The sequence below is a fragment of the Megalopta genalis genome, chromosome 1 (genome assembly GCF_051020955.1).
Source record: "Megalopta genalis isolate 19385.01 chromosome 1, iyMegGena1_principal, whole genome shotgun sequence".
NCBI classification, from domain to species: Eukaryota; Metazoa; Arthropoda; class Insecta; order Hymenoptera; family Halictidae; genus Megalopta; species Megalopta genalis.
In genome coordinates this window covers 25,026,269-25,050,871 of record NC_135013.1, presented here as the reverse complement: position 1 = coordinate 25,050,871, position 24,603 = coordinate 25,026,269, and the positions used below count along the sequence as shown (strand labels likewise).

Sequence of the window (24,603 nt, the reverse complement as noted above, 5' to 3'; positions counted from 1 at the left end):
TTCTGAAAGAACGGAGCGTTCGGACTTCGCGACGACAACGCGAACGATGAACGGCAACCAATACGCAAACACTTTATGTGTCATTTGTTAATCTCATCGTAAACGACGAAGAAACTTTACTGAACGGTACGATTCACTCGTCTTTTATATCTTGTGACTTGATAAAAAAATACACCCTATCGTACCTCCATTTTGGTGAGTGACTAGCATGAAGAAATGAAGACTAGCTTAAGACCCGCGCAGGCGCGATTACCAAAGAGTCGATCGTTTGTTTATGTATTTAAGAAAATGGCCGACTCCTTGGCAAAGTATGGGATTTACATTGATGATTTAAGTAAGATCCGTGTATTAGAGCCGGAAGTGGCTAATCAGACGAGTAAGCTTAAAGAAGAATGTCACAATTTCGTTTCAAGTAAGTTGCATGGGGATCGTTATAATTATTCAACATAATTTGCGTTCGTTTACTGTTTCGCTACGCGCTACTTCATTAAAACAGCGTTATTACAATGATTGTCGCTTGGCTTACCTTGTTATCTCGTACTGTCCGTGGGTTCAATAATTATTCAATACGTCACCGTACAAAACAAATGCACGCACATGCTTTCCGATAGTAATTACTGCCATCTACATAGGTTGCCGCCTTTGGATGGAATCTTAACTAGGGTTTCAAAATGACTGTATGGTGTTACAGTTCCATACTGCTTATATTACTCACAAACATTTGTTTGAGAGTATCTACAGTGCACGAATAATTTCATCATCTCTAACATTTTGTCGCATCCATAAAAAATTGTGTTTCCAATGCTTTTCGAAATAATATGTACACATTTATGAACTTCCAGTTATAACATAAATTTTTTAGTTGAACTCTTTTGGGCATTTTTTAATTGATTAAAAGAAGACATCTTTTTAGTTATGATAGAACTTGGAATAATGTTGATTAGGATGCTTGTACGATCTTCTCGATGACTTTATTGTATAATTTGATAAAATATTTGTTATTTTCTATTTCTCAGAAATTGTTGAGTTCCAATCAAATTCCGATCAATTTATACAAATCATAGAACAATTAGCGAACGAAGTGGAAAAGGAAAAAATGAAGACTATCGGGACCCGAAATTTACTTCGTTCCATGGCGAAAGAAAGGGATGCTCAAAAACAACAAATTCAGGTTGTTGCAACATTAAAATAATTAAATGTCTCACAAAAGGAAAATATTAAAGTTAAATGAGCATTTGAGAAACTCGTAGAAGTTCGTTTGTTATTTTGAAATTATCTAATACAATTTAATGAAAACGAAATATTTATTAATTTCAGGCACAGATTGTTGAGAAGTCTATGGAACTTGAGAGGCTCCGTATACAATACGATTCCTTAAAGAAGATTGAATTGGAGCAGTTGGAAACAATCGAACAATTGTCAGTAAATTAATGATCCGTCATATAAAAGAAATTTATATCAGTTTTATCATTTTTTTTGTCACGAATCGAGGAATATAAGTAAAGTTACCAAAGATAATTAGAGCGACATATATTATGAAACAAGATATTTATACATAAATTTATGACGAAGTTTGCAGTTAAAGACGGTATCGGGGTTTAAACCCTTTTTTTAATAAGACGGCATCGAATGTACATACATATTGTGAAGGTTCTGAACCCCTGAATCAGAAAGGCACGTCAGTTAATTCTGAGTGATACTAGGTACTGTTACTAGTATTTATATGCTTCTGATCACCTTGACAATATTATTTTTTCCCCTTTTCTCGTAAATGTTACGATTACTTTCTTCATATAATTATAAACAGTTTCTCATTACAATTACTGTCTACTAACAGCCGCAATTACATGTGAGCATTGGTAGAAGATGAATAACGATAAAAACTCTAAAGCAATTTCAAAGATACCGCAGTTAATTTACGTTATTTACTGATCTACTAGCTATACTATTTTAATGAACAGAAAGTTCGCATTTTTTTCTGTAAATACGTAAATGTCGCGATATTTCTATATTAATGTTACGATGAAATAGTGGTATTATGAAATTATGTTCGTGAGAGAGATAAAAAAGAAGCAGTATTTCTATATGTAACTGGTTAAAAATGTTACTTAATTTTATGCATCATCACCACGTAAAAAATGTATCGATCTAGTCATATAGACGTGAAACTATAAACATACAGTGTGGATAGAACGATTTTGACTGAAATAAAGTCTCTTAAAAAAACAGATAAATAATTTAAATATGTTTTTTCCCAACCTCCCTTTTTACACATTTCTTATAGTACTTTAATCTACTTTTCAATACATATCCTATTGATTTTTAATCTTTTTTTCCATTTTTAATTTCTTTTCGTTTAAATAACATTATCCCTAATTGATAAATTTATTAATTATCTTTGTCCTCCAAATGAATATCGTATTTATGATATAAATTTACAAAACGCTTCCGATGTGTGAAATTTGAAAATGAAAGCTTCCTGAAGTAGACAGTACCCATGGTACGGTGCATACCATTTTTAACAGTATTTTTAGTACAAGATCACAAATTGATAGCGCGTAACGCAACTGTTCTCATTACACGATACAGTTTACACATTTTGAGATTACTCGCACACATCCATTCACTATACCCAGGGATTCAAAAATAAACTTTATTTCGTAAAAGTAAGAAATGGTATCGTGTTGAATTACAAATATAAATCCTATATCCTAAATTTATAAATATGTACAATTACATATCTACTATGGATGTTATCTAAAAACTCAAAGAGTATATTTCAATAATGTTGATGGAGCAAATGGGATGACGGAAAATCAAAGTTCTCTCGTGTGTAAACACCAGTACTGTGATCATGAAGTGATGATAAAAATATAAAAAAAAAATATTTTTTACCTAAAGGTATCCTTACCCTATTTGTAAAATCTTACAAGGCTCTGACTTGATAGATGATTTTAGTTTGATGTTTGTCGTCTCCTTATCGTTTACATTACCATAGAAAGTACTTATAAAGAGAAACATCAATTATCTTGTTAATTATATATAGAATTATGTTTGACTGTCTTACTTATTTTGTACATGTTATAAAAACGTTAGACCGCACGGTGCATTACCCATTAATAACTGAAGTAATGAATTCTGAAAAATGATTCGCCTTCAAGTCCAAAAGAAAAAAAGGGTCGCTCTTGTTTCGTACCAGTCAGAAAAATACATTTTTGACTTACGACTTATCATACCAAAATGTAAAATGCAAGATATCATCCTCATGTGCTCCAACTCATCAGTCTGCCACCAATAGCCTGCGCTAACATACTTTACATGTTATTTGAAGTAACTGTGATGATCGCCATCGAGTATCCGTTCGAAATCCACAGTTCTATAGAATTACATAATTTTACATAAATTCACATTCACTCATCTGTTTCCAGAAATCAGTTCATAACATTTAACATTTAGGACGTTTGCAGGGTTTCATGTTTTCCTGCGTAATGCAGTCATTTTCATCTGTAGATATTGAGGGTGTCACTAGTGACCTCTTAGCACTACATACAACTGCTGTGGTAGTACTGTTTGCTACTGTTTCGGTCGGTGGATTAAATCGGATGATTATAGCCGTCATATTGTCGCATCCTGTACCATCTCCACAGGTATCAGGTGCGAGGCAATGATCGAATAACTGTAATAAATGTTCAATTTGTATTAGTAACTAATGCTACAATAACAAAAAAAAGGTTAAGATCAATCAATTGGCACAAACCTCTTCGCAAATTTTTGAAAGATTATCGTAATTGTTTGCCAAACGTGCTCGGATAAATTGAGTGACATCATGACTTGACATAAAATTCCAAATGCCGTCACAAGCAAGCACCATGAACTCATCTCTTCCTGGTTTAATTGTGATGCGCCTGACATCTGGGAGTGCCGAGATCATTTGTTCTTGCGGCGGTAAGTAAACGTTTTGTTTATAAGCGTGATCCCCAAGCGCCCTTGATAAATTAAGTCCACCGTTCACCCTGCCGTCGGCTGTTACTTTCCCACCAGCTTTTACTATGCGGTCCATTTCTGGTTCATCTTCAGGTTTGTGGTCGAAGCTAAGTTCAGCTGCCTTGCCATCTCTGCATAGAACACAACGCGAATCCCCCGCGTTTGCTACATATAGTTCATTATCCTTTAACACTGCAACTACTGCAGTACATCCGCTATCATAACCAGGCTGTATAAACGAATCATTTACTTTAATATAAAGTTAATGTTGATGACGTTTAATATTATATTTTGTAAACTAATTTGCTATACCTCTTCTGTATCCATCATAAGACCCTCGCTATCATCATCGTCGTCATCATCAATATTTCCATCAGCATCTTCATCTTCTTCATCTTCCTCCTCATCACTTTCATCTTCATCAACATCTTCTGTGTCGTCCTCATCACTGTAACTATATAAGAGCAATTCCAAAAAATTAGGTATATGTCCATACAAATTTAGTTTTGCATTAGTGTGGTTCGTACCTTTCGGGTACTCCATCAAATGTTTCATCGTTTTCATCATCATCATCTTCCTCCGAATCCTCAGTATCTTTTTTTAAAAGAGTATGATACAATGTTATAGGTTGAATTCTTCTTCTACCGGTACTACTTATTCGTTCCTGTTGTCCCGCGTCGCCGTTCTCCAGTGGGGTACACGAACTACTTGACACATTATCACCTCCACTCTTACTGCTGTCTGCATCTCCAATTCGTTTTGACTCTGCACCATTTACTTCTACTTCGTTTGCATTTGACTCTGTGCACGTAATTTTACCAGGACTGGAAACTTTTTGGTTTACATCCTCAGAACTGTCGGGCATGTCTGCACTTTTCGCCAATTCCACATCTGCAGTTGACCCAACTGGAGGCGATGCATGTGTATTTACGTTACTAGTTGTCGAATCCAGAACTTGTTCTGCTTCGTTGTTTCCAGGACACTCTGTGTCTTTTCTTTTCATTGTGCTGGACAATGTGGATCCGCATGGTTGACTGGAACTACTTACATCTGTCTCATTTGTGTTCCACCAAGTTGAAGAAGATGAACATCCTGCACCAGACGACGAGGAAGTAGCCTTCTCTTTACCTCGACGACAACGCATGTAAGCATTAAAGAAATAGGATGGCAATTTATTGCATTTTTCATTTTTCAGATTTTTTACATTAGGATTTGATTCTGATTGATATTTAGCCATTACTTCCTCCAATGGCATTGTTGCTTCCATACATAAATTATTAACATTTTCTTCTTCATCTATGAACAACATAATATATGAAAATAACGTAACTGATAAAAACATATTGCATAGTAATATATTTCAGGTAGACACGGTTTAAAATATGAGAAAATATGATTTTAGCTGAAAAAAACCTACCAGATTCATGTGTCTCGTCTTTCTTTTTATCCGGTGTAGATGTTCGTGCAAGTTCTTTTAAAACGCTAACCACCTCGGGTTTTCCAAGCGTAGCATCAAAATCCAAAAAGGCATCGATTAAAGCTTGTTCAATATCCCCTCTCTTATATGCCTCTGTTTGTTTAATAAAATCTGGTAGATTACTTGCACAGTATGTTGCCACTTCGTGACCACCATGGCCATCATATACAGCAAACAGGGATACATTCTCATCGAAATTTATGCAACAATTGTGAGCATCCTACAAACAAATTATATTTTCAATATATTTTACAATACGATCAACAAATACAAAATAATTAATTTTAATTTCAATACTTTGGTTTTCGTCTTTAACGCGTATTTTATGTAACCAAAATTTATTGTTTTCGATTTTATAAACAATCAGTAGTCTTCCCAATACATTGTATAAATAAGGTTATCTTCCATTCTGTTGCTACACGTGAACATTCTCGATGCCAATAAACAAATGTATTTACAACGAAGAAAAGACATTGCAAATAACCAGTGTTTAAATAAAATAACATAATTAAAGCTGCACGGAACAACGTTTTATATTTTTCACGGTTCTATTCTCAAACAAACCTGCTACAAAGATTTACGATCGGTCAATCAAAGAGTTCCATAACTTTGACAGTTACATTTGTTCCCTGCATCGATGGTGTGCGTTAGAAAAGCATCAGAAAATTTGCATAAAACGTAGCGACGAGTCGAAAGATTTGCCAGCAGCAGAAATATATTGGCGAATCGTGCGAACCGATCCGAACCGAAACGTAGTTCGAAAAGCACCGCACGTTGAACCTCGTTAATTTTGCAACAGTGCGCCGTTTATGGTTTTGTTCACACGCGAATCGTTGAAACATTCCCGTTAGATTGAACAGAGGATTTTCCGTGTCGCCGAATCGAATCGACTGAATTTCGCGCTCCGAGACATAGGTGGATTACGTTTGCGATGGATCAGGATGGATGTCGTAATACCTTGGCGAAACGGTGAACCGGCAAACCGTTCTCTGACCGAAACGAAACTGGGTAACGGTGCACTGGCCGCTCGAGGGTTTTAGCTTACCTCTTGACTAATTCGCCAGCCTTGCATGGAACTCGCGCCGAACGCGACATTCTTGCCTACTTGGTCGCTGGACACTTTCTTTGTGATCGGTTTTGACAAGTATGCGCCCATTTTCGTTCGAACCGGCGATATCCGTCTCGATTTACTGGCGTCCGCGTAACAATCACAATATCTCGATGAAAATTACTATTCGCAAGCGCGGCGCACAGTCGTTAACTAGCCTCCATGACCGGTTTGGGTTTCTGTTTTCACTGCGCCGCTGCCGCCATCTAGGCCGCCAGTTTTCATGCATGCGCACTGCATTTTCGCGCCAAACTTTCGACGATTTTTCGACGTTGCAGAATGGCGTTCGTCGGCTTTCGTCGCGGGCGCGGACGCGTCCTGTCTTCAACTTTTCCCAAAATATCCTGTTGTCGCTGGCGAGCTGGTAATGGCATTTCTTTAAATTCGCACGGATTACATCGTCGACGATCACGATTTATGCCTTCAACCTGTTATTCCTTATTTTAGCAGGTTATGCTGCGGTAATATGATGTTCACATCGTGCAACCTTTTCCCAAGCTCCACATTACTAGCCCAGTAACAAGTGGTGAGATATTTTTTAAATTATTGATAATTAAACTGTATCTTCTTGATCTTATGATACGTGATATGTGCACACGATTATAAATAAATCTGGTATCATACACACGTACGGTATCATACATGTATACGGTACTACACATACGCTTTGTATTTCAAAGCAATTGAACGGTAATGCGATTGCATTCTATTTTCCTTGATTACGAAACGTTACTTTGTTTCTTTGATGCTGAAGTTATCGATTTCACTAACTACATTGTTGTTCGCCGTTAGACTGCAAGTTTTTATGCATTCGAGGGCATATGGAAATGTTGGCAATGGAAACGTGTATGTATATGAATGAAGATTAAGGATACCTTTACTCTATTTGTGTCATGAAAAATTTCGTAGAATTACATGTGAAAATGAGAATTTGCATAGATTCGCAGACAGTTTGTCATATTATATTTCATTTAGCGATTGAAATCCGTTGGTTACGGATAGATAAAGATGCTGCATGCACGACGTACACATGTATGCATGTATAACCTGAATCTTATGCGCGGGATTTATGGAGATTTTGTGGTGGGGAGTCCATGGGAGACTGGCAGTCGGTAAGTACGATTTTTGTGCAGATTTCACATTTTTCTATTACTTTGAAATTTTCTGATTATAAATATTAAACATATGGCACTGTGCTTTTTGTAGATGCAAGATTAAGAATAAAAAATTAATTACTAAAAGGATTGTAAAAGAGAAACATTTCAAATACAATTTTTATTTTAGAGCCTGTAAAGTATTTTATATTTTAATAAATATTAAGGCGTTTTAGAATATTATTTAAATGTGTTCATATTTTAGTGTTTCATAGTAAAGTACTAATGTACTAACGAAATATTTTTTAATAATAATAAAAAAATATTATATATAGTATACACTATTAATATAATATTTCTATTAGCGTACAGTAATATGATATTATTATTTGGATTAATATTGTTTTCTGCAATTAAATCTTTTATTTCGAATAGTTAATGACAATCGTGAACAGACACTTTTGTCTTTGTCTTTTTTTTGTAATTTACTGACAAATTCCTAAAAAGGAACGTAGAGTCGATTGATCTCTATTAAAAAAATAATTGCATTGGGTCTTCTTAAAACTTGTTTAAACATTCGTTATTGTAGTTTCGTTATACGAATAGAAAATTCAAAAAAGGCGGATAAAAGTGCGGGGGCTCGATTCTTCTAATGCATACGATGAAATCATAATGAAAGTAGTCGAGAAACGAAAGCTGGAAGTGCAATTTACACTTTGCGCCGTTTTATCCACGTTAATGGTGGACAATCGTTTTTTATCTATTGTACTTCTGAGATACGTGTACGTGTGCATTGTATATTATTCGAAGTAGTGATTGTGCCTAAGTACGTTCCAACTATTATGAATGCAAATGATAATGGCTCGCATTCACCGCTATTGCATGCGATCTGGAATAACCTCGTTCCCGGATACACGGATACCTGTATACTTGTTTGGAATGCATTTTCTTTTAGTAAATCTACCATGTTCTTCGCATTTCGTCTGGCCGGTTCTTCAAACTTGCAGATTCACGATCTTCCTCTGTTAAAAGCTACTGGACGCTCCACTCGTCCTTCGATGTATGTAGTTTAATCCCTTAACTTGTACGCTCGAGTTAATTCGAGCTCGCTAAACAGGCCAAACTGTGCACACTCGAGATAATTCGAGCGGCGTTGTATTTTATGCTGCTATAATTTTTCACACTCGAATATAATCGAGAATTGAAAATAACAATGTGAAAGCATAGAAAAAGAAATCGTTTTATTGATATTTATCATTTACATGGGATTGTAAGCTATAACACTTATTTATACAAGAATAAAATAGAGCCTTTTTACATGGAATAAAAGCGTAATATATCAAAATTCTCCACCAAAAATTGATTTTCTTTGGCCGGTTTTTTTCCAAAAAACCGTGCGTTAAGGGGTTAAAACAAATCCAAAATTATGGGAAAGAAATGGATATTTGACAGTTTCTATTAAAATTTACTAGAACCTTCACTTGCTCTAATTACTTCGAATAACTTTGAGTAATTACTTCGAAACGAATATTAAAATTGTTCGTTCAGTTATCTCAAAACGAATAACAATTTCAAATTCTTTCATTTATTTCGGTAGGAATAGGAAATTGCAGCAAGAAAGAAGAGGACATTCGATGGATAAAACCGTGTTAGGGAATCGTGTTCGAGATTCCGGATAGAATATCTTCGTGTGAGTATTCCTAGAAAAATTAAGTTGAAAAATTTGTTTGAAAAACGTGAACTGAAGTAGGCCGTATTGAGAGACCCCAAGCGTCTGTTTAGTATCGATTGTTTCCATTTACGTTGGTGTCATTCATTTTCTATGCGAGCGGGATACAAAGTTGCAGTTAAGAGATGGCTGGCCCGATAAAACATAGGTTAAACTGCGCTGTCATCAAGGTGCCCTATGAGCAAAAACTTTCCACCGTAGGCAAACAAGTCGTATTTCAAAATTCCATTTTCTCCTAAGCGAACTTTCATTCGCGGGAAACGTGGAATTTTCAAGTTACGCGTTTGCAAACATGAAACCACTTTCGGGCTTTGGTGAGACAACGTAAACGAGAGATCCTCGAACAATTGGCTCGCTATTGACAACCAAAGTTTTGCGTAGCTTAACGACCGCTTTGACGACCGCGGCAAGAACATGAAAAATTTCATAAAATTAGAGTATTTTAATCAACGAAATTAAAATTGCAAAGCCAAATTATATAACATCGATTGCTTTTTCAACGTTCTTACTTCTTGCGAATCTTAATAAAATTAAGAAATTATAATGGACTGTGGCGTAGAAAGTAACTTTTAAAAATTAAATTTTAAATAATTCTGACACACAAGTTTTGGTAATAATTCAAATTTTTGCGAAGTCATGTATATCTACGCGACTTCGGTCGTCAAAGTGTCAAGAAAAATAGCGTTACCATAGAAAACGAAACGAAGTAGCAAAAATAATCGGTAATAGATCTTTGGGCTCGGACGATTAACTAAAATCAAATCGCCGAAGTATAGTGGGGTGTAATTAGTCGGAGCGAGCGCAAGATCTACAGCGCAGGCGAAAACGGGGCGAGGTAGATGAAGCATCAGCTCCCGCAACTTTGTAGAGTGATTTCCAAGCACTTAGCGTCCTTCGTAAATGAGCAATCGGGCCTCCGCATGTCCGGGCACGGTTCAACACACCGCGGAGAGCGGTGCTCTGATCACCTGGCTCCTGTAATGCTAGGCTTTTAAGGGACCTAAGGGTACCAAAGAAGACTTCCTTTCCTCGAGAATTCCTTAGCTAAATTTATCAACACCGTTTAATTAATTCGCCGAAGGTAGCTTCGTTGACCACCTCCAATCCTCGCTAATTCTTGTAATTGGTACTTTTCACGGACAAGTCCTGCTGATGGGTCCGAGTAATCCATTTGGCCAGGAGATGTTGAAGAGAAAACTTCCTTGCGGCCAGAAGAGTCGAGCGAATCTTCAAATCACCCTAATCCAATTGACTGATTAAAAGGCGACCGTGCAATTTGTTCAGCTCGGTCTCAGCACTTTGGCCCTTCATCTTGCCCTCAAGAGCTTCACGGGTTGCCCTAAAACCTTACACCGCTATCCAAATTTCTGGCTCATACGTATGCAGTCTTTAACACATTCTCTCCACCCTAATTCATATGTCATCTGCAGCGAACAATGTTCAATTCAAATCGTAAATTGGTTTCGTTTTCGGGCACAATTAACTTTATATTTATGGAATAAGAAATATTAAATTTTATTATTTCTACTTTGTTTAGTCTTGAATAAAAAAATGTAATCTGTCTTTATATATATATATTTATAGTTTTATATTCATCAAACAAGACGGTTTAAATGTTTTTACTCAAGAACAAACAGAGCAAAAGAATTACAAAATTTAATCTCTTTTATTCGATAAATAAAAAATCACAAATAAATCTAAAGACTGTTTATAGACGGTTTGGCAGTGTTTAGGGTGGAATGAGGCGGTCGACGGTCGTTTGGACCGACGACGGCTGACTGGCGCTCGGTGGCGAGGCGATCCGACAAGTATCATTGAAGTCGGATTTCGTGGTGCTCGTTAGACGAGTCCGCGGGGAGCGAGATTGACGTTCGAATCTGTTTAGGCATGGGTGGGTGGATTATTACGTCGTTAGAGAGTGGTGCCGGCGCGCGGCGCGGTGTTGCCCGAAAGCCTCTGTCTACTTGAGTGACACGCGATGTGTAACGTACGGACAGACCGTGCGATCTGGGGAACGGTGCACCCGGTCGCCGAGGTCGGGCTGGTCGGTGAGAACGAGGATGAGTTTGTGTGTTGTGTGATGGTCGCCGTTTATCGATTCGCGCCACGCCGCGCGCCCTGAGGAATGAAGTCGCGGCTAGCTGCTGTTAGCTGCTGCTGGTCTGCTTTGTGCCGCAGCGTATCGCATCCCCTGCTAACTGCAGGCTGCGCCAGGTTGCAGCCTGCAGCCTGCAACGCCTACGTAAACGCACTCCTACGCAATTTCTGTGCCGCGAACCAAACTGCAAACTGGAAACGCTATATCGCCACGCAACTTCGGGCTATGCGAACCTGCGCACCCGCTCTCCAACCCCACTCTCTCTCTTCTCTTTCTCTCTCTCTCTCTCTCTCTCTCTCGCGCTTTCTCTCTCTCTTTCTGTCAACCCTGTTCCATCACGATCTCTCCTTCCCTGCAGCCAGACTGGGTCAAAAAACCATTGGCACGCTCGGCTTCGGTTCGAAAACTAGCGTTCTAATGCAGCCTGGAGCACATACTTCGTTGTACACGAGTAGATTGGTTTTGGAGAATAGAAATTCTCTGAGTTGTATGTATATCGACGCGGAATAGAAGTCAATCAGTGTAGGTCCAGTTTTCTTTTTAAACGAGCTACGCAGGGAAAACGCAGCTTTTTTAGGCAGCGGTGTGCGTAATTTTTAGACACGGCGGATTTTATGCGTTTATAGCGAAAATGAGTAGAGCAACTGTAAAATATTAAATAGATTTAAGGGATTTAAAAATGCTGTTGTATTAATTGTAACTGAAATTACGATAAGTGATGACTTTTATTTTGCATAAAAATCCGCTGTCTAATAGTTATAGACTCAAAGTAATTTTGCTATTGTTACTGATATCCAAACGAAAACTTAACAAAACATCGTATTTTTATATTTCTATATTTTCGACTATTTCTAATATATGTCTTGTTGAGTGTTTGTTTAAATATCACTAAAAGTGCAAAACTTTGAAACTTATTCACACTATTATAGGATCTTTTGGTCGATAAATCATAGTCGATTTCTTCATAAGTAAACAATTGATGGTGCTACTTATATTGAGCACGGATTATACATGTTGTGGGTCATAGATTTTCACGCGCCAGAAATAGTAAGGATATATTGGTGTGTTCACCTTGTTACGTGACAACAATAACTTGGTTTCGAAACGTGCAATTTATATGAATTGTGTAGTATAATAGATGAAAGTTTAATAATATAGTTTAGGAACGTTAATAATCTCTCATTAGAAAATGGTCTACCAAAGATTATTAGAATCTTCTGCGATGATATCAGCGTGCAAACTACAGTGTTAGGTAAAATCTTCATTCTATTTATGTATTTAAGAGCGTCGCGTCGTGTCGTAAGCAATAGGAATATCTGTTTGCAAGTGTTAAATATTCATCGGAGAGAAAGAGAAAAAGAGAGAGAAGAAATTGCGAAAGAAATATTCCGTTTGTACAGAATTTTGCTCAGCCTCGAGGCATTCTTCCTCCAGTTTTAATAATTAGTTCCTTCTTTCTCATTTCATAGCGTTAGAATTTCCCTGCAAAATATTTTCATGTCGTTTGTCGAACGTATTACAAACTGTTGCAAAATAATCGCGGAAAGTACCAATCAGTACTAATTTATTTTCTCTGTATAATGTAGGTATACTGCATCAAATTTTACAGCAGAAAGACAAGAAAAAAGAAAACCGCTTTACAGAATTAATTAAAGTTTACATATTTCAGAAAACGTCGTACGAAATTTTCAAGAACAACCTAATGTACTGGAAATGAGTACTGATTATGAGAAATGGCAAACGAGTCATTTCGATCTCACTTGGTACTTTCAGTATTAAAGCCATCTCGAAACGTTGACGAATTCGTATTCCGCGTGCCGCGGAAGCGAAAAGGGAAAACGTGACGCGTAATTACAATAATTATCAGTTAATGAAAAAGATCGCGTGCACGGCAAGTCAATTGCCCGACGGCACAAACACGCCGCACTTAACGAACGGTTACAAACCGAACGACATTCAGCAGAATTCTGTCGCGTTCCGATCGGAATCGAAAATGTAACGTGCGTTCACGCGGCGCCTTCTTCGAGTACCACGCCGGGGTCATTGGTGACTGACTCGTCGTGACGCGTCGTTTTGAGAACTATTACGCGCACAGTGAGAAGTTGTTTGTGCGAGGCGAGAAATGACGATCGCCTTGCCACGGCCAACACCGCTCCGCGGTGAAGTATCGGTGTGAGTCAGAAGTGACCCCGGCACAGTTCTGTCTGCTTAGGTTAACATAATATATATAAATCGTGAAAAATTGGAATAAATTCTGTCATGTAATTTTTACGAGGCAATTTTTATTAGTCGCTTTTAGACCTCGGTGGGTTTATCGTTATCACGCGCGGGAAGCCTCGACGTCGTTCTTCGAACGAAACGCACATCCGGCGAAGGATTTCTTATTTTCCGTTTCTGTAATAATTAGCGGGGTCGAGGACAGTTCGCGACCCTCCACGTGCCACAAACAAATGGAAAACGACGCATAATATTTTTCGCGCCTGCTTTTCTTTTCGAGAAAATAGGATTAAAAAATTCATCAGGCACGCGCGCTTTCGAATACGGCCGGCTAAAATACCAGTCCACTATTTCCACTTTTCACACGCCGCTGTCCGCGTGTCTGTCCACTGTCCACGGTTCCCACTTACGCCGAAAAGTGCTCCAACGTGCCCGGACATGTATTTCGTTGCGCTGCTAGAAATGTTGCCTGTTACGTCTGTCCAGCGCTTACTAATTTCTCGTACTCTCGATCGATTTACATCGGCTGCTTTCTGTCCGTCGAAGAAACGTTTCATCTGTGCCAGTTTCGTAGGATTCATCGTTCAACCGAGAAATGAAAACGCGTCGTTCGCAATCTTCGAGGTACAGTCGTTTCAATTGCCACAAGAATGATTTTTCTGTAACATAGAACGTTCTATTTGAAAGCTGTGTTGGTTCGAGCTTCTTCGTCGTTAACATTTTCCTACGAAAAACAGAAGATTTAAAAAGGGTGTTTCATAATTCATGGTACTAATTTTACATTTTTTATATCGTAATTGCTGAAGTCATAAAGCTGCTTCCATTAAGAATTGTTGAATATATTTCTCTATTCAGGCACACGCGCCGTTATAAAAATTGTATGAAATTTGAATAAATTCTGTCTTGTAATTGTCATAAGACAATCTTTGTTAGTTGCTTTTAGACCTAGGTAGGTTTAGTGCTAAATTATAAATCTATATGACTGTTATGGTCGTTCATGAGGATATAAATTTTAATTATAATCTAGAACATTATGTCTTTATGTATAGTTAATTGCAAAACATGCAGTTGCTAATGACTTCGCAGTTAATGCGACCTCGCTAAAATAAATGAACTTATAACAATAATAATAATAATAATAATAATAATAATAATAAAGAAACACGAGTCACCTGTTATCGAACTGTAGGAACGGAAATAAATGAACACACACGATAGACGCGGTGCATAAGTATGTCAAAGAGAGGAGTACGGTCGATTGCCGGTTAAACGTCGAGGGAATTTCAATAAATCGGAACGTTTCGGGTCGGAGGCCTCCTACGATTTGTCGTGGGCGGATTACGAAAGTGTTCGGCATCGATAAGCATCGGCAATCTCCTCGAATTCGTAAAAATTAATCGGTCAGGCGGTCGCTAATTGAACGGCCGGCCAACACCCGCCTTTTCCTCGCGGGTTCATGCATTTCACGTTCTATTTAATAATAATCACGTATGCGGGGGCGAAGCTGGGCTGGCTCGGTCGCTGGCGCACTCATGCAGACCGGCGCATCGCAGGAATGCATACCGAAAACCAGCTACTCTCCCATCTACATAACAAATGCGGGATCGCATGATTGCGATGCGCGGTCGGAAAAGATTAGTCGATCGTTGCTTCCCCGGGAAATGCGTGCGCCGTTGTTCGCGAAATGTTTGATCGCTTCCGTCGGCGATAGTCTCGAAAGGAACAACCGAAACGGGAACTCGAGCTTCGTTCGTTGTTTTCGTACGGTTGCGCGAAAACACTTTTTCATTGGAAGAGCAAAGATCGTTCTTCGCTGGCAAGGCGATCAAACATTTTTCGCGCGGCGCGCTCTTGTAACATCGATCGTGCTGTTGTTTCTTTTAGTTAACGCGGTGTTTATGCTCGCGAGTGCTGCAACGAAATTGATGAAACTTCGCAAACATGCAGCTTCCTGGCTGAATTCATTGTTTGCGGCCCATTTCTGCGGTCTTTTTGGAAGCTTTATCTGGTTATCTCTTTAGCATTCGTCGTTGTTCCGAATGTAGTTCGCCGATTAGTTTCATCCTTTTTTCGTTTCACGCCTTAATCGCTGTATGTCTTATTCAAAAATTTGGAAACATATTATACGTAAACTATTTCTCTGAGGAATATGCACTTTTAAAGATCCCTGCAAAGGATTAGGATAGTGTCAATTAACACTAAATCTACCGAGTAATAAAAGTGGCTGATGTGCGTTGTTCTATAAGAATGACAAGACTTTATTTTCACTTATGCTTGAATTGAGGAAGCTTTTCGATAATTTCTTATAAAAGAGTTATCACAATGTCAACATATCAGAGATTTAATTTTAATTAAAAGTTGAGATTACTTCTCGAGATAATTAAGATGCTAAATTACCATACATTAAGTAATGTCATTGTATAGTTGCTAATGACCCTTCGGTTGATGCAACCTTAACAATAAAAGACAAAAAGAAGTCTTAAAATTAAAAATATGATATTGGTCAAAATGACTGATAGGTTTAGCGTTAATATTTTGAACGAACACGACACGGAGGGATGAAGCAAGTTAAAGATTTACATATCACGAAACCAGCAACTACCAATCAGTAGTTATAAATTAACAAGGGAAACAAACAGGTTGAATTTACCCTGACGTGTGAGTAGGAGATAAATGCGGCGAAGTCAACGAAACCAGTCGAAACTGTTAAAAAGCTTAGTGTTAAAAGCCGAGATCGTCAGCTCAATATCCGCGAATGTTCTCAATGCATCGTCGAAAAATTGTACACAAAAGAGAACGTAAGCGCACGATCCTCCGGTTGATACAGGCGATTAATCTTCGATAAATTTCCTTTTTATCCGGGGAAACAACGCCGAGACCGTGCTGTTTAAGTGATTGGGCGAACGAATAACCATCGAAGCGATCGGCCGCGTGAATTTGTGTCCGCCGGTCAGCGATAAATCGGCAGCCTTTGTTTTTAACGGTGACATATCGGCCGAATGAAATTTCGCTGATCCGGCGGCGCATTGTGAAATTGATGGAGCAAATTGCGCGGTCTCGTGTCGGTCTAAAATTACGCGGCCCGGTCTACGTGTATCGCAGTCAAAATCCATTGTGCCCTAGCACAAGACAGAAGCGTGTACTCGGAGGAGCCGCGAACTCGGGAGGAACGTCGTGCGAAATGAATGAGCGGCAACGATGTGGTCGTAATTAACCGTCATCTTTCAATTTTCCACACTTTAGCGCGATAACGGAACGTACGCGCGAGTTGTCTTTCAACGCGAAACAACGTCTTTCCGAATGAACGGTATCCTTCGAGATCGAATCTACCCTCTTCGTTCCCGAGATCCGTCGACTCGGTGTCTTCGATCGAATGCAGCGCGATTACCGGAATTTTTCTGCGGTTGCGATGAAAATGACGTGACACGCAGAATTAGCCCAAACGATGTAACACGCGGACTCAATCTAAACGACGCGAGACGGAAAATTAGTTCAAACGGCGTGACGCGCGAATTGCCGATTTTCTAATTAAGACAAGTTTCGCTTTCCGCAAGATCTAATTCATCTAATTCTTGCACGATCTCCTGGCAATTTCCTTACGAATTACAAGCGGTATCAACCGACAGGTTCAAATCGCGTAATCGAATCGGAACGTAGTTGAATCGCTACGTAATCGAAACACAATGCAATTAAATAGCGAAATTCAATTGCGATCTAATCGAATCGACACGATCCCGCTACCAAGGTGAAGAATGAACAACTTCGATGCCTCGACACCATTCCCCGGCAATCCCCGATCGCGTTTGCTGCCCGTTACGCCGACTCGAACCGCACTTTGGTCGACCCGTACCGATCCCATGAACCCGTTCGAGCACCGATCGGCCGGCTATCGCGCTCGAAAAAAAAGAAGGGTCGCGTTGATGTCGCGATTAGCAGCATCCACAAAGGGTGTCGAAAGGTTGATCGGGCCGTGGCAGCGCGGCCGATAGCTGGGTAGCATAGGTTCGAGACCCATGCTCCAGCGTCGCGTCGTCCCTCCTCGGCGAGTCGTTATAATTAACTCTCGTCTTTGAATTTTCCGCGCGCCGCCGCGCCGCGATCGTACGCGAGCCAGAAGAGAGGAGCTCGGGTGGGAGGGTGACGGAGAGCGGAAGAGAGGGCTGTAGGGGGTGCTAGTGGGTGGCGGCCGTTGGAGGGGCTGAAGTAGGGGAAGAAGCGGCGAGGGTTTACGGTGGAGAAGATAGGTGTCGCGTACCGGTGGTCTAGAAGGGGGGTAACTGGTGCGTGCGAGCGCACGAGCCCGCCAGTTCTTCGGTGAGGCTCGAGGAGGCCAGGTCGACCCTAGTCACCGCTCCGGTCGGTGTTTCGTTAGGTTCATAGTGATTCAAAGCTGACAGAGGCCCGGAGAATCGTCGCCGCGGTGCCACGCTCCCGCCGTCGTGTCCGCTCTAGACGTCGACACAGTGCGTTCCTGGCCCTGTTCTCGGCCGGTGGTGTACCCGTTCTTCAGCCACGGTGAACGGCTATGGGAGAGTGTTGTCCCCCGTTGTTGTGCCCGGATGATCCGGCTCGGTGTGCAGTAGATAGGTGTTAAATGGCGACGACGTGACCATCCAGTGTGCTCGTCATCCGCCATTCACCGGACAGCCTGGAACCAACGGGGGTTAGGGACCAGTGTTCGCGTTCCTCCGCGGCCTACTGACCTGACCTTGGGTCGGCCCGACCAGGTGAGTATGTTAACGCGCGCGCGTTACCCGCTCCGCGCGTCTTCCGGCCGTGTGTGCTCCGTCGGAGCGGAATCGCCGCTCTACTCGGTCCAGCTCTTCTTCGCTCTATCTTGCCGGAGCTCTTTCTATCGTTCTCCCTCGTTCCGTAGCTCGCCACCCCGCTCCCCAGCTCGCCACCCCCGGAGCGGGTACGACTGCGTTTCGGAGCTGGCTCGCGAGCTACCGCAACACCCACACCGGCCCGACCCGTGACCGCTCGCCCGTCGTGCGCGACAGCGAACACCTCCGGCTGCTTTGTTTGGATAAGAGGATTCCGGGTCGAGTGTTTGTCGGTCCCCGTCGTCTACACGATTCCTACATGCCTGCTCGCCGAGCTGCGTCCCGGCGCTTACGGACGCGGCCTTCGAATCGGCGCGAAACGTCCTCCTCGCGGTCTTTCGTAACCTCTTATCAGCTTCTTCACGGCTGCGAGGGTTTCGAGTTTTCTGGTATCTTCAGTTCTTTGTTACTTTCAAGGGTATCGAAGTCGTTGTTAATTTCACGCGATGACACTTTTTCGAACGGAAGAGAACGTGGGACATTTTAAGCCAGCCGACAGCGACGGGTTAATTTGGCTGTGAAAGAAATCGTAGGGCAAGGGGCTAAATCGGAGGGAAATAAATTTTCTTTTCCCCTTAATCGATTAGCTGGTTTTGTTTATTATTTGTTGAAATATTGTTGTTCATTATTTGTTAAAATGTTGACGCGGTGATCGACCACGAAGAGCAGGGATTACGCGAACATCTATGTCTTTCTTGAATGATTTGTACAAGTTGAATGCAACACGGTAATATTCGTCGATTCGTCGAAAGTTTTCGCTGTTTCGTGTCTGATTCCATTTTGTCCAGTCAGTCATTGTTACACCACTCGTGCGGAAATTGCACAAGAATCGTCTAACGCTGACAAAACCGATTTAGACGCATCGATCTTCCGGGATAACAAGGAAGATATGAATCACAGAAAGAATCGCAGAAGATCGATACGTTAAGAGATCGTTACGCTTTATCGTCGTTGTATTTAGCGAAAATGATTTATACAAATTTGAATCGCAAATGTCCGCGACGTACGCAGCCCTAAGTGAAAAATACTTTTTCATCGTAGAACCGCGACGGCCGCGTTATCTTGTATCGCGCGTTGATTTATTTGGTACTTGACAGTGCGTGCCTGTTGCTATTAGTTCCGTTTACCTTGGACCTCAGATTTCTTTATAAACATTATCGTGCCGCGATCACTTTCGCAGCGATATCTCGGAGGGTATACGAAAGTATACGAAAGTATACGAAATCGCAGAGTGATCACCGAAGTCGTAACAAACTTCGACTTTTTATTGGGGAGCGAAGTGCACGAAACGTTTCGGCTGAACGAAAAGTTTCATCGACTTTTGGAAACGGTCCTGTAGAATCCTGAGTAGGCTCGAATGTAAAGAAGTCTGGAGATATAATGAAACAATTAATTGAAACTATCTGCGATATAGGAAATACTGAACAATTCCGAAATTCGATTATTTGGAAAATATTCTGTGCAAAGAAAAATAAATTAAAATAACATTTGAATAAAAAGTAACATTTTACCAGCAAAACTGACGTACAAAATTCTCATCGTATAATATATAACAGTCGAAAGAAATGCAAGAATGATTTATTATTTGTCTTTCCCTGGAAAATCTGAATAAAAAATAAAATTCTACTTGCAAGTGGAGTATTAATTTAATTTCTAATTTGTTATTTATTGTTCAAAATAAAATATTCCTAACATTGGTCAACAGAAGTGTAGTTTCGAAATGGAAAAGAACGAATGAAATTTTTCAAATTGTCCACGATAAGTCGTCTTCATACTAATCGCCGTAACTGGCATAATATACAACGTGCAAAGGATGTCTCTCCATCTTCGCCCCGCGGAAAGAAAACGAGTACAAATTCGGCTAATGAAAAGTTACCGTGCAGTCAGATACCGAGTAGAAACGCGACAAAGAAAACATAGGCTACATTTTTTACCGCCATATCTCTCCGCACAATTTAATTAAAAAGTTAACAGGTCGAAGCCGTTTGCCCGTCGCTGTTCATTAGCATGTGGAAAATGCTGTTGCATTAACAGTTGCTCAACAAATTATTTCGTAGCGAAAAGTCGGCGGGGAATAAAGGAAAACAGAAACTGTAGAAGCAAAAGTCGAAAAGCGGTCGTTTTGACTGGTTCGGTAATTTTATTGCTAAAAAAGAGAATATACATAATATTTTATCAAAATTTTGTAGATCCTGGTATGGTAGATATTGTTCTATTCTGTTCTCCAAATAATAGCAAAATTAAAATACAGTATTTTAATAATTGTGCACTAGATTAGCTCCGTCAACATTTAAAAACCAATTCAAGACGTTTAGTTCAGTATTAAAAAATGTATCGTGTTTTAAAAGATGTTCGAATAATTTTTGCTAGGGGTTGTATAACGTGTAGTCTTTCAAAAATTATGAAATCAATGTTAACAAATCAGTAGCGAAATGTTGGTGCGAATGGGGCCGACGAATAACTGAAATTCCTGGAAAATCTACGCAGAGGAATCGCGTCGGATTTTTCCGCGCTGAATTTCTGGCACGCAATAAAATCGATGCCTCGATCATTATTTCTAATTGGAAGTTTCTCGAGGGCCCGACAACTGTTTGCGAACATCCATTTTCCCGTTGTTTTGGTAGCGGCGAGCGACGCCCGCGATTGTTCCGCCATGCGATTGACACGGAACCGTTGTCGATCCATAAAGCGACCTGCACTACTGCCATTCAAGTCCTCGGTAAAAGGCATTTACAAAGAATATAATATCCGGCGCAAACTTTTGTCGTTCCGGACACGGTTCCGAACGAAGTACGCCACTTTAAAACCCGCCGTTACCGAGCGGATTAACATTTTCATTGGAAAAGTGATATTCGTAAAAGGACCCGTTTTTAATAAAACGGGGAAATTAATAACACGGAAATTCATCACCGCTGTTCTTTCCTTTTCCGTTTCGTTCATTTGTTTCAGAACCCTTCCATTTGATTTTACTTCTCGACTCGCCTAAATCGCTGATCCGGTTGCGTGACCCAAAAAGATCATGTCAAACGGAATGAATGAACGCTTATAAAAATATGAAACTGCTAATTGCGAAAGCCATTTTTCAATTTAATCTATTTTTAGGATTGAGCGAGTTTTAGATTCTATTTCTTAGACCAAGTAATTTTCGCTTTAGAACAATTTATAGATACAAGCGAAATTTATACGCTTAAGTGATTTACATGTGCAAGCAATTTTGAAGTTTCTCTGGTTCGTAAATTGAGCAATTTATAATTCAAACACCGTTTTTAAGACCACTTACATTTAAGTTTTTAATGAGCAAGATTGAAGATCAATTGTTATTTATAAATTAAACCGATAACTTCGTCTAGGTTATAAAACGAGCAATTCATCGATTGAAACTATCTTTAAAACCACTTGCATTTCAGTTTTTAATGAGCAAAATTGAAGTCCAATAAAATAAATTCGAGCAGAAAGTTCGGCCAATCTACAAAATGAGCAATTAATAAATCGAAGTGATTCTTAAGACAGCCTACTTTCTAAGTCTTTCGCGGAGAAGATCGAAGTCCAATTCGCATTTATAAATTCAAGCAATAAATTGAAACAATTACCTAATCTGTACAAATAAATTGGACCAGTTGGCAGGACCAATTAACGTCCGTGAAATTAGAGTCCAAGGAAATTTCCCAGTCGCCGACAAAAACTTGGTGTCGCGACTGGATTTTTAATTGTCAGTAGACGAGAATAGTCGGATCGACTCTCGCTCGCTCTTAGGTCAACTACTCCGCGAGCACATTATTATGCGCTATCGCGGACTTGATCGTCGCGTGGCCTTTGTTCGCGGCATTGAGTAGAAGGTTATTCGATTCTAGATTGCCGGGTCAATGGAAAAGTGTCGACGGTGGTGGTGGTGGCAGCGGCACGCGGGGAAATGGAGGGGAGAGGTTGGAGAAAAAAACGTTGAAATTCACTTTGTTACCACGCCGGTTGTAATTAGAACGCAAGCCGACGACTTTTCTTCCCGTTCCCTTTGTTTCCCGGCCGTACTTGAAAGAAAGCCAAGCAAAGTCGTTGAACTCGAAAAGCTGATGAGCTCGGGGAAAGCGCGAGGAAATTCCTCTCTGCTCGGGGCGCAAGGATTTCTTAAAGATTTTTCCACGGTTGCAGCATTATTGCGGTCGTTATTGTTTGATCGTGCAATAGAAACCGGGCGTGGCAGCTCAAGGAACGAACCGTTTTCCCCGGCAGATGCATCGGATAGAGTACTATCCCGTTATAGTCGCTCGTAGAATTCGCCGCGCGATTATGCAACGCCGTAGACTGCTTATTGGCTGATTGATGGCGTCTCGCTTCTCTTTAATCGCGGCTCCGATTCTTCGCTAATTGGTAGACTGCACTTTTCCGAACGGAAATCCTTCTGGACAGAAGCACGAGTGTTCCCTTTCAGTAAATACGCTGATTCGGAGATTGTTCTACTTGCACATTAGAAATTTTCTATATTTTCTATATTTCTTTTTCTTTCCCTCTTTCTTTCTATTGTTTGTATACCTTCTTAAACTTTTTGTAACAAAGGACGTTTTCCCATTTACATATATACCAATCAATATTATTATCATGTTATTATTAGAATTACATATCTTGACAATAAATTTGTTCAGCAAACTGTACAGATATTGTTACAGTTAGTAAACAATAATCCTCGTTTCTCACAATGAGAAAAATATGACTTACGTCACTGTTATTTTGACTCGGTCGAATAGAACAAATAAAATGTTAAAAGAGAATTCTGCAGAGTGTCCCAAAAGTCACTCGCAGTCCGGAAATGTGGGGTTCCTGAGGTTATTTGAAGTAACTTCTTCCTTAGCGCAAATGCAATCCGCGGCTTCGTTTACGAGTTATTAACGAAAAACATTGACCAATGAGAGGCGAGCTCGTTTTGCGCTAGGCGGCCGAGCCAATCAGCGGAACTGGGCGTCGACCGCTCGTTGGCTCGGCTACCTTGCTCCAGCCGAGCTTGTCACGGATTGCATTTTCGCTAAGGAAAAAGTTACTTCAAAGGACCTCAGGACCTCATTTCCCTATTGCGAGTCACTTTTGGGACACTCAGTAGATCTCTAGATGTCTATAATATTTCGACTGCGGTTTTCCGTGTAAAATCGAAACTATAACTACTATTCTAGCAATCGCGAGGAACAGAAACTAAACGAAAATGTATTTCTTCTTCGACGAATTTGAGCAAGTCGGAAACAGTAGAACTGCTTTTCGTTTTTATTCATTTCTGTCAGAAACGTATTTTTGCAGTATAATAATATTAATAACCTGGAGATTACTGTGGCATATACCAGAAATATTATATGTAGTTCGGTACAAATGCTTACAGCGTTTTATTCGACGAACGATGCTTCTGCGAACAATACCTACAAAGGCACACGGTATTAAAACATGAAATAATGAATTAAATACGGGAAAGGGCGGCCTAGAAAAATGGTACCCACGTTGCTCGAATATTCCTTTGTTCAAACGTTACTTAACAACGAAGATCCCACTGCGATACAACCGGGAGATTATCCACAAACGACGAAAAGAAAGCAGTACGCGTTATAAATGTTTTATTCAAGTACCTGTGCACGGGGAACGAAGCTCCGTCGACGTTTACTAACAATTACCGACTGTGAATTCCGGAGTCGGCGGGGTTTTACAATTTCCTTATTTACAATTGTTTGTTAAACTCGCGGGTAATCGAATCATCGATTCGAATCGCCACCGGTGCGACGGTAATTAGCATTTTCCGTTTACATTTTACGTATATAGATTTTGGTACACACCCCGGTAAATTTCGCTTATCGCGATGGTGCTTCGGTTCACGTGTAAACCACGCGCGCCGCCCACGATTCTACAATTTTAACGCGATGACACTACTAATAACAGACAGCGCGCAATTAATTCCATGCCAATTCTCATTAATTCCTCGGCCGCGCCGAAATTTCGCACTTTCGCCTGGTTCGAGTTCTTCGTTCGCGTATCGAGCGGATCTTCGTGCAAATAAACTTTGTCTACGTCCGTTCATTGCAAAAAGTATAAGTTGGATGAT

At 40.1% G+C, this 24,603-nt stretch overlaps 3 protein-coding genes across 3 annotated transcripts in view; 2 read left to right on the top strand and 1 right to left on the bottom strand.

Annotated features, from left to right (window-relative positions):
- Window positions 1-216: 216 nt before the first annotated feature.
- On the top strand, window positions 217-2,243 carry IFT20 (intraflagellar transport 20). Its single transcript, XM_033480993.2, has 3 exons — window positions 217-412; window positions 1,017-1,171; window positions 1,318-2,243. The coding sequence occupies exons 1-3, from the start codon at window positions 217-219 to the stop codon at window positions 1,429-1,431; spliced, it is 465 nt and encodes a 154-aa protein (XP_033336884.1). The 3' UTR covers window positions 1,432-2,243.
- Window positions 1,516-6,753, bottom strand: LOC117226363 (protein phosphatase 1G). The gene is made up of 6 exons (XM_033480646.2): window positions 6,507-6,753; window positions 5,402-5,681; window positions 4,512-5,280; window positions 4,297-4,438; window positions 3,758-4,213; window positions 1,516-3,676 (listed from the first exon to the last, which is right to left on the bottom strand). The coding sequence occupies exons 1-6, from the start codon at window positions 6,615-6,617 to the stop codon at window positions 3,446-3,448; spliced, it is 1,989 nt and encodes a 662-aa protein (XP_033336537.2). The 5' UTR covers window positions 6,618-6,753; the 3' UTR covers window positions 1,516-3,445.
- Window positions 6,754-18,296: 11,543 nt separating this feature from the next.
- Hs3st-A (Heparan sulfate 3-O sulfotransferase-A) overlaps window positions 18,297-24,603 on the top strand; it is a 210,557-nt gene continuing 204,250 nt past the window's right edge. The window contains exon 1 of the mRNA XM_033482615.2: window positions 18,297-18,434. The gene's annotated coding sequence lies outside the window, so the exon portion shown is untranslated. The remainder of the gene's footprint in view (window positions 18,435-24,603) is intronic.

Coding starts and splice junctions, on each gene's coding strand:
- IFT20 (XM_033480993.2), top strand. CDS start 217: ATGAAGACTAGCTTAAGACCCGCGCAGGCGCGATTACCAAAGAGTCGA. Junction 413..1,016: donor ATGTCACAATTTCGTTTCAA/GTAAGTTGCATG, acceptor TCTATTTCTCAG/AAATTGTTGAGTTCCAATCA. Junction 1,172..1,317: donor CTCAAAAACAACAAATTCAG/GTTGTTGCAACA, acceptor TATTAATTTCAG/GCACAGATTGTTGAGAAGTC.
- LOC117226363 (XM_033480646.2), bottom strand. CDS start 6,617: ATGGGCGCATACTTGTCAAAACCGATCACAAAGAAAGTGTCCAGCGAC. Junction 5,682..6,506: donor GCTGGCGAATTAGTCAAGAG/GTAAGCTAAAAC, acceptor ATTTGTTTGTAG/GATGCTCACAATTGTTGCAT. Junction 3,677..3,757: donor TTTCAAAAATTTGCGAAGAG/GTTTGTGCCAAT, acceptor CATTTATTACAG/TTATTCGATCATTGCCTCGC.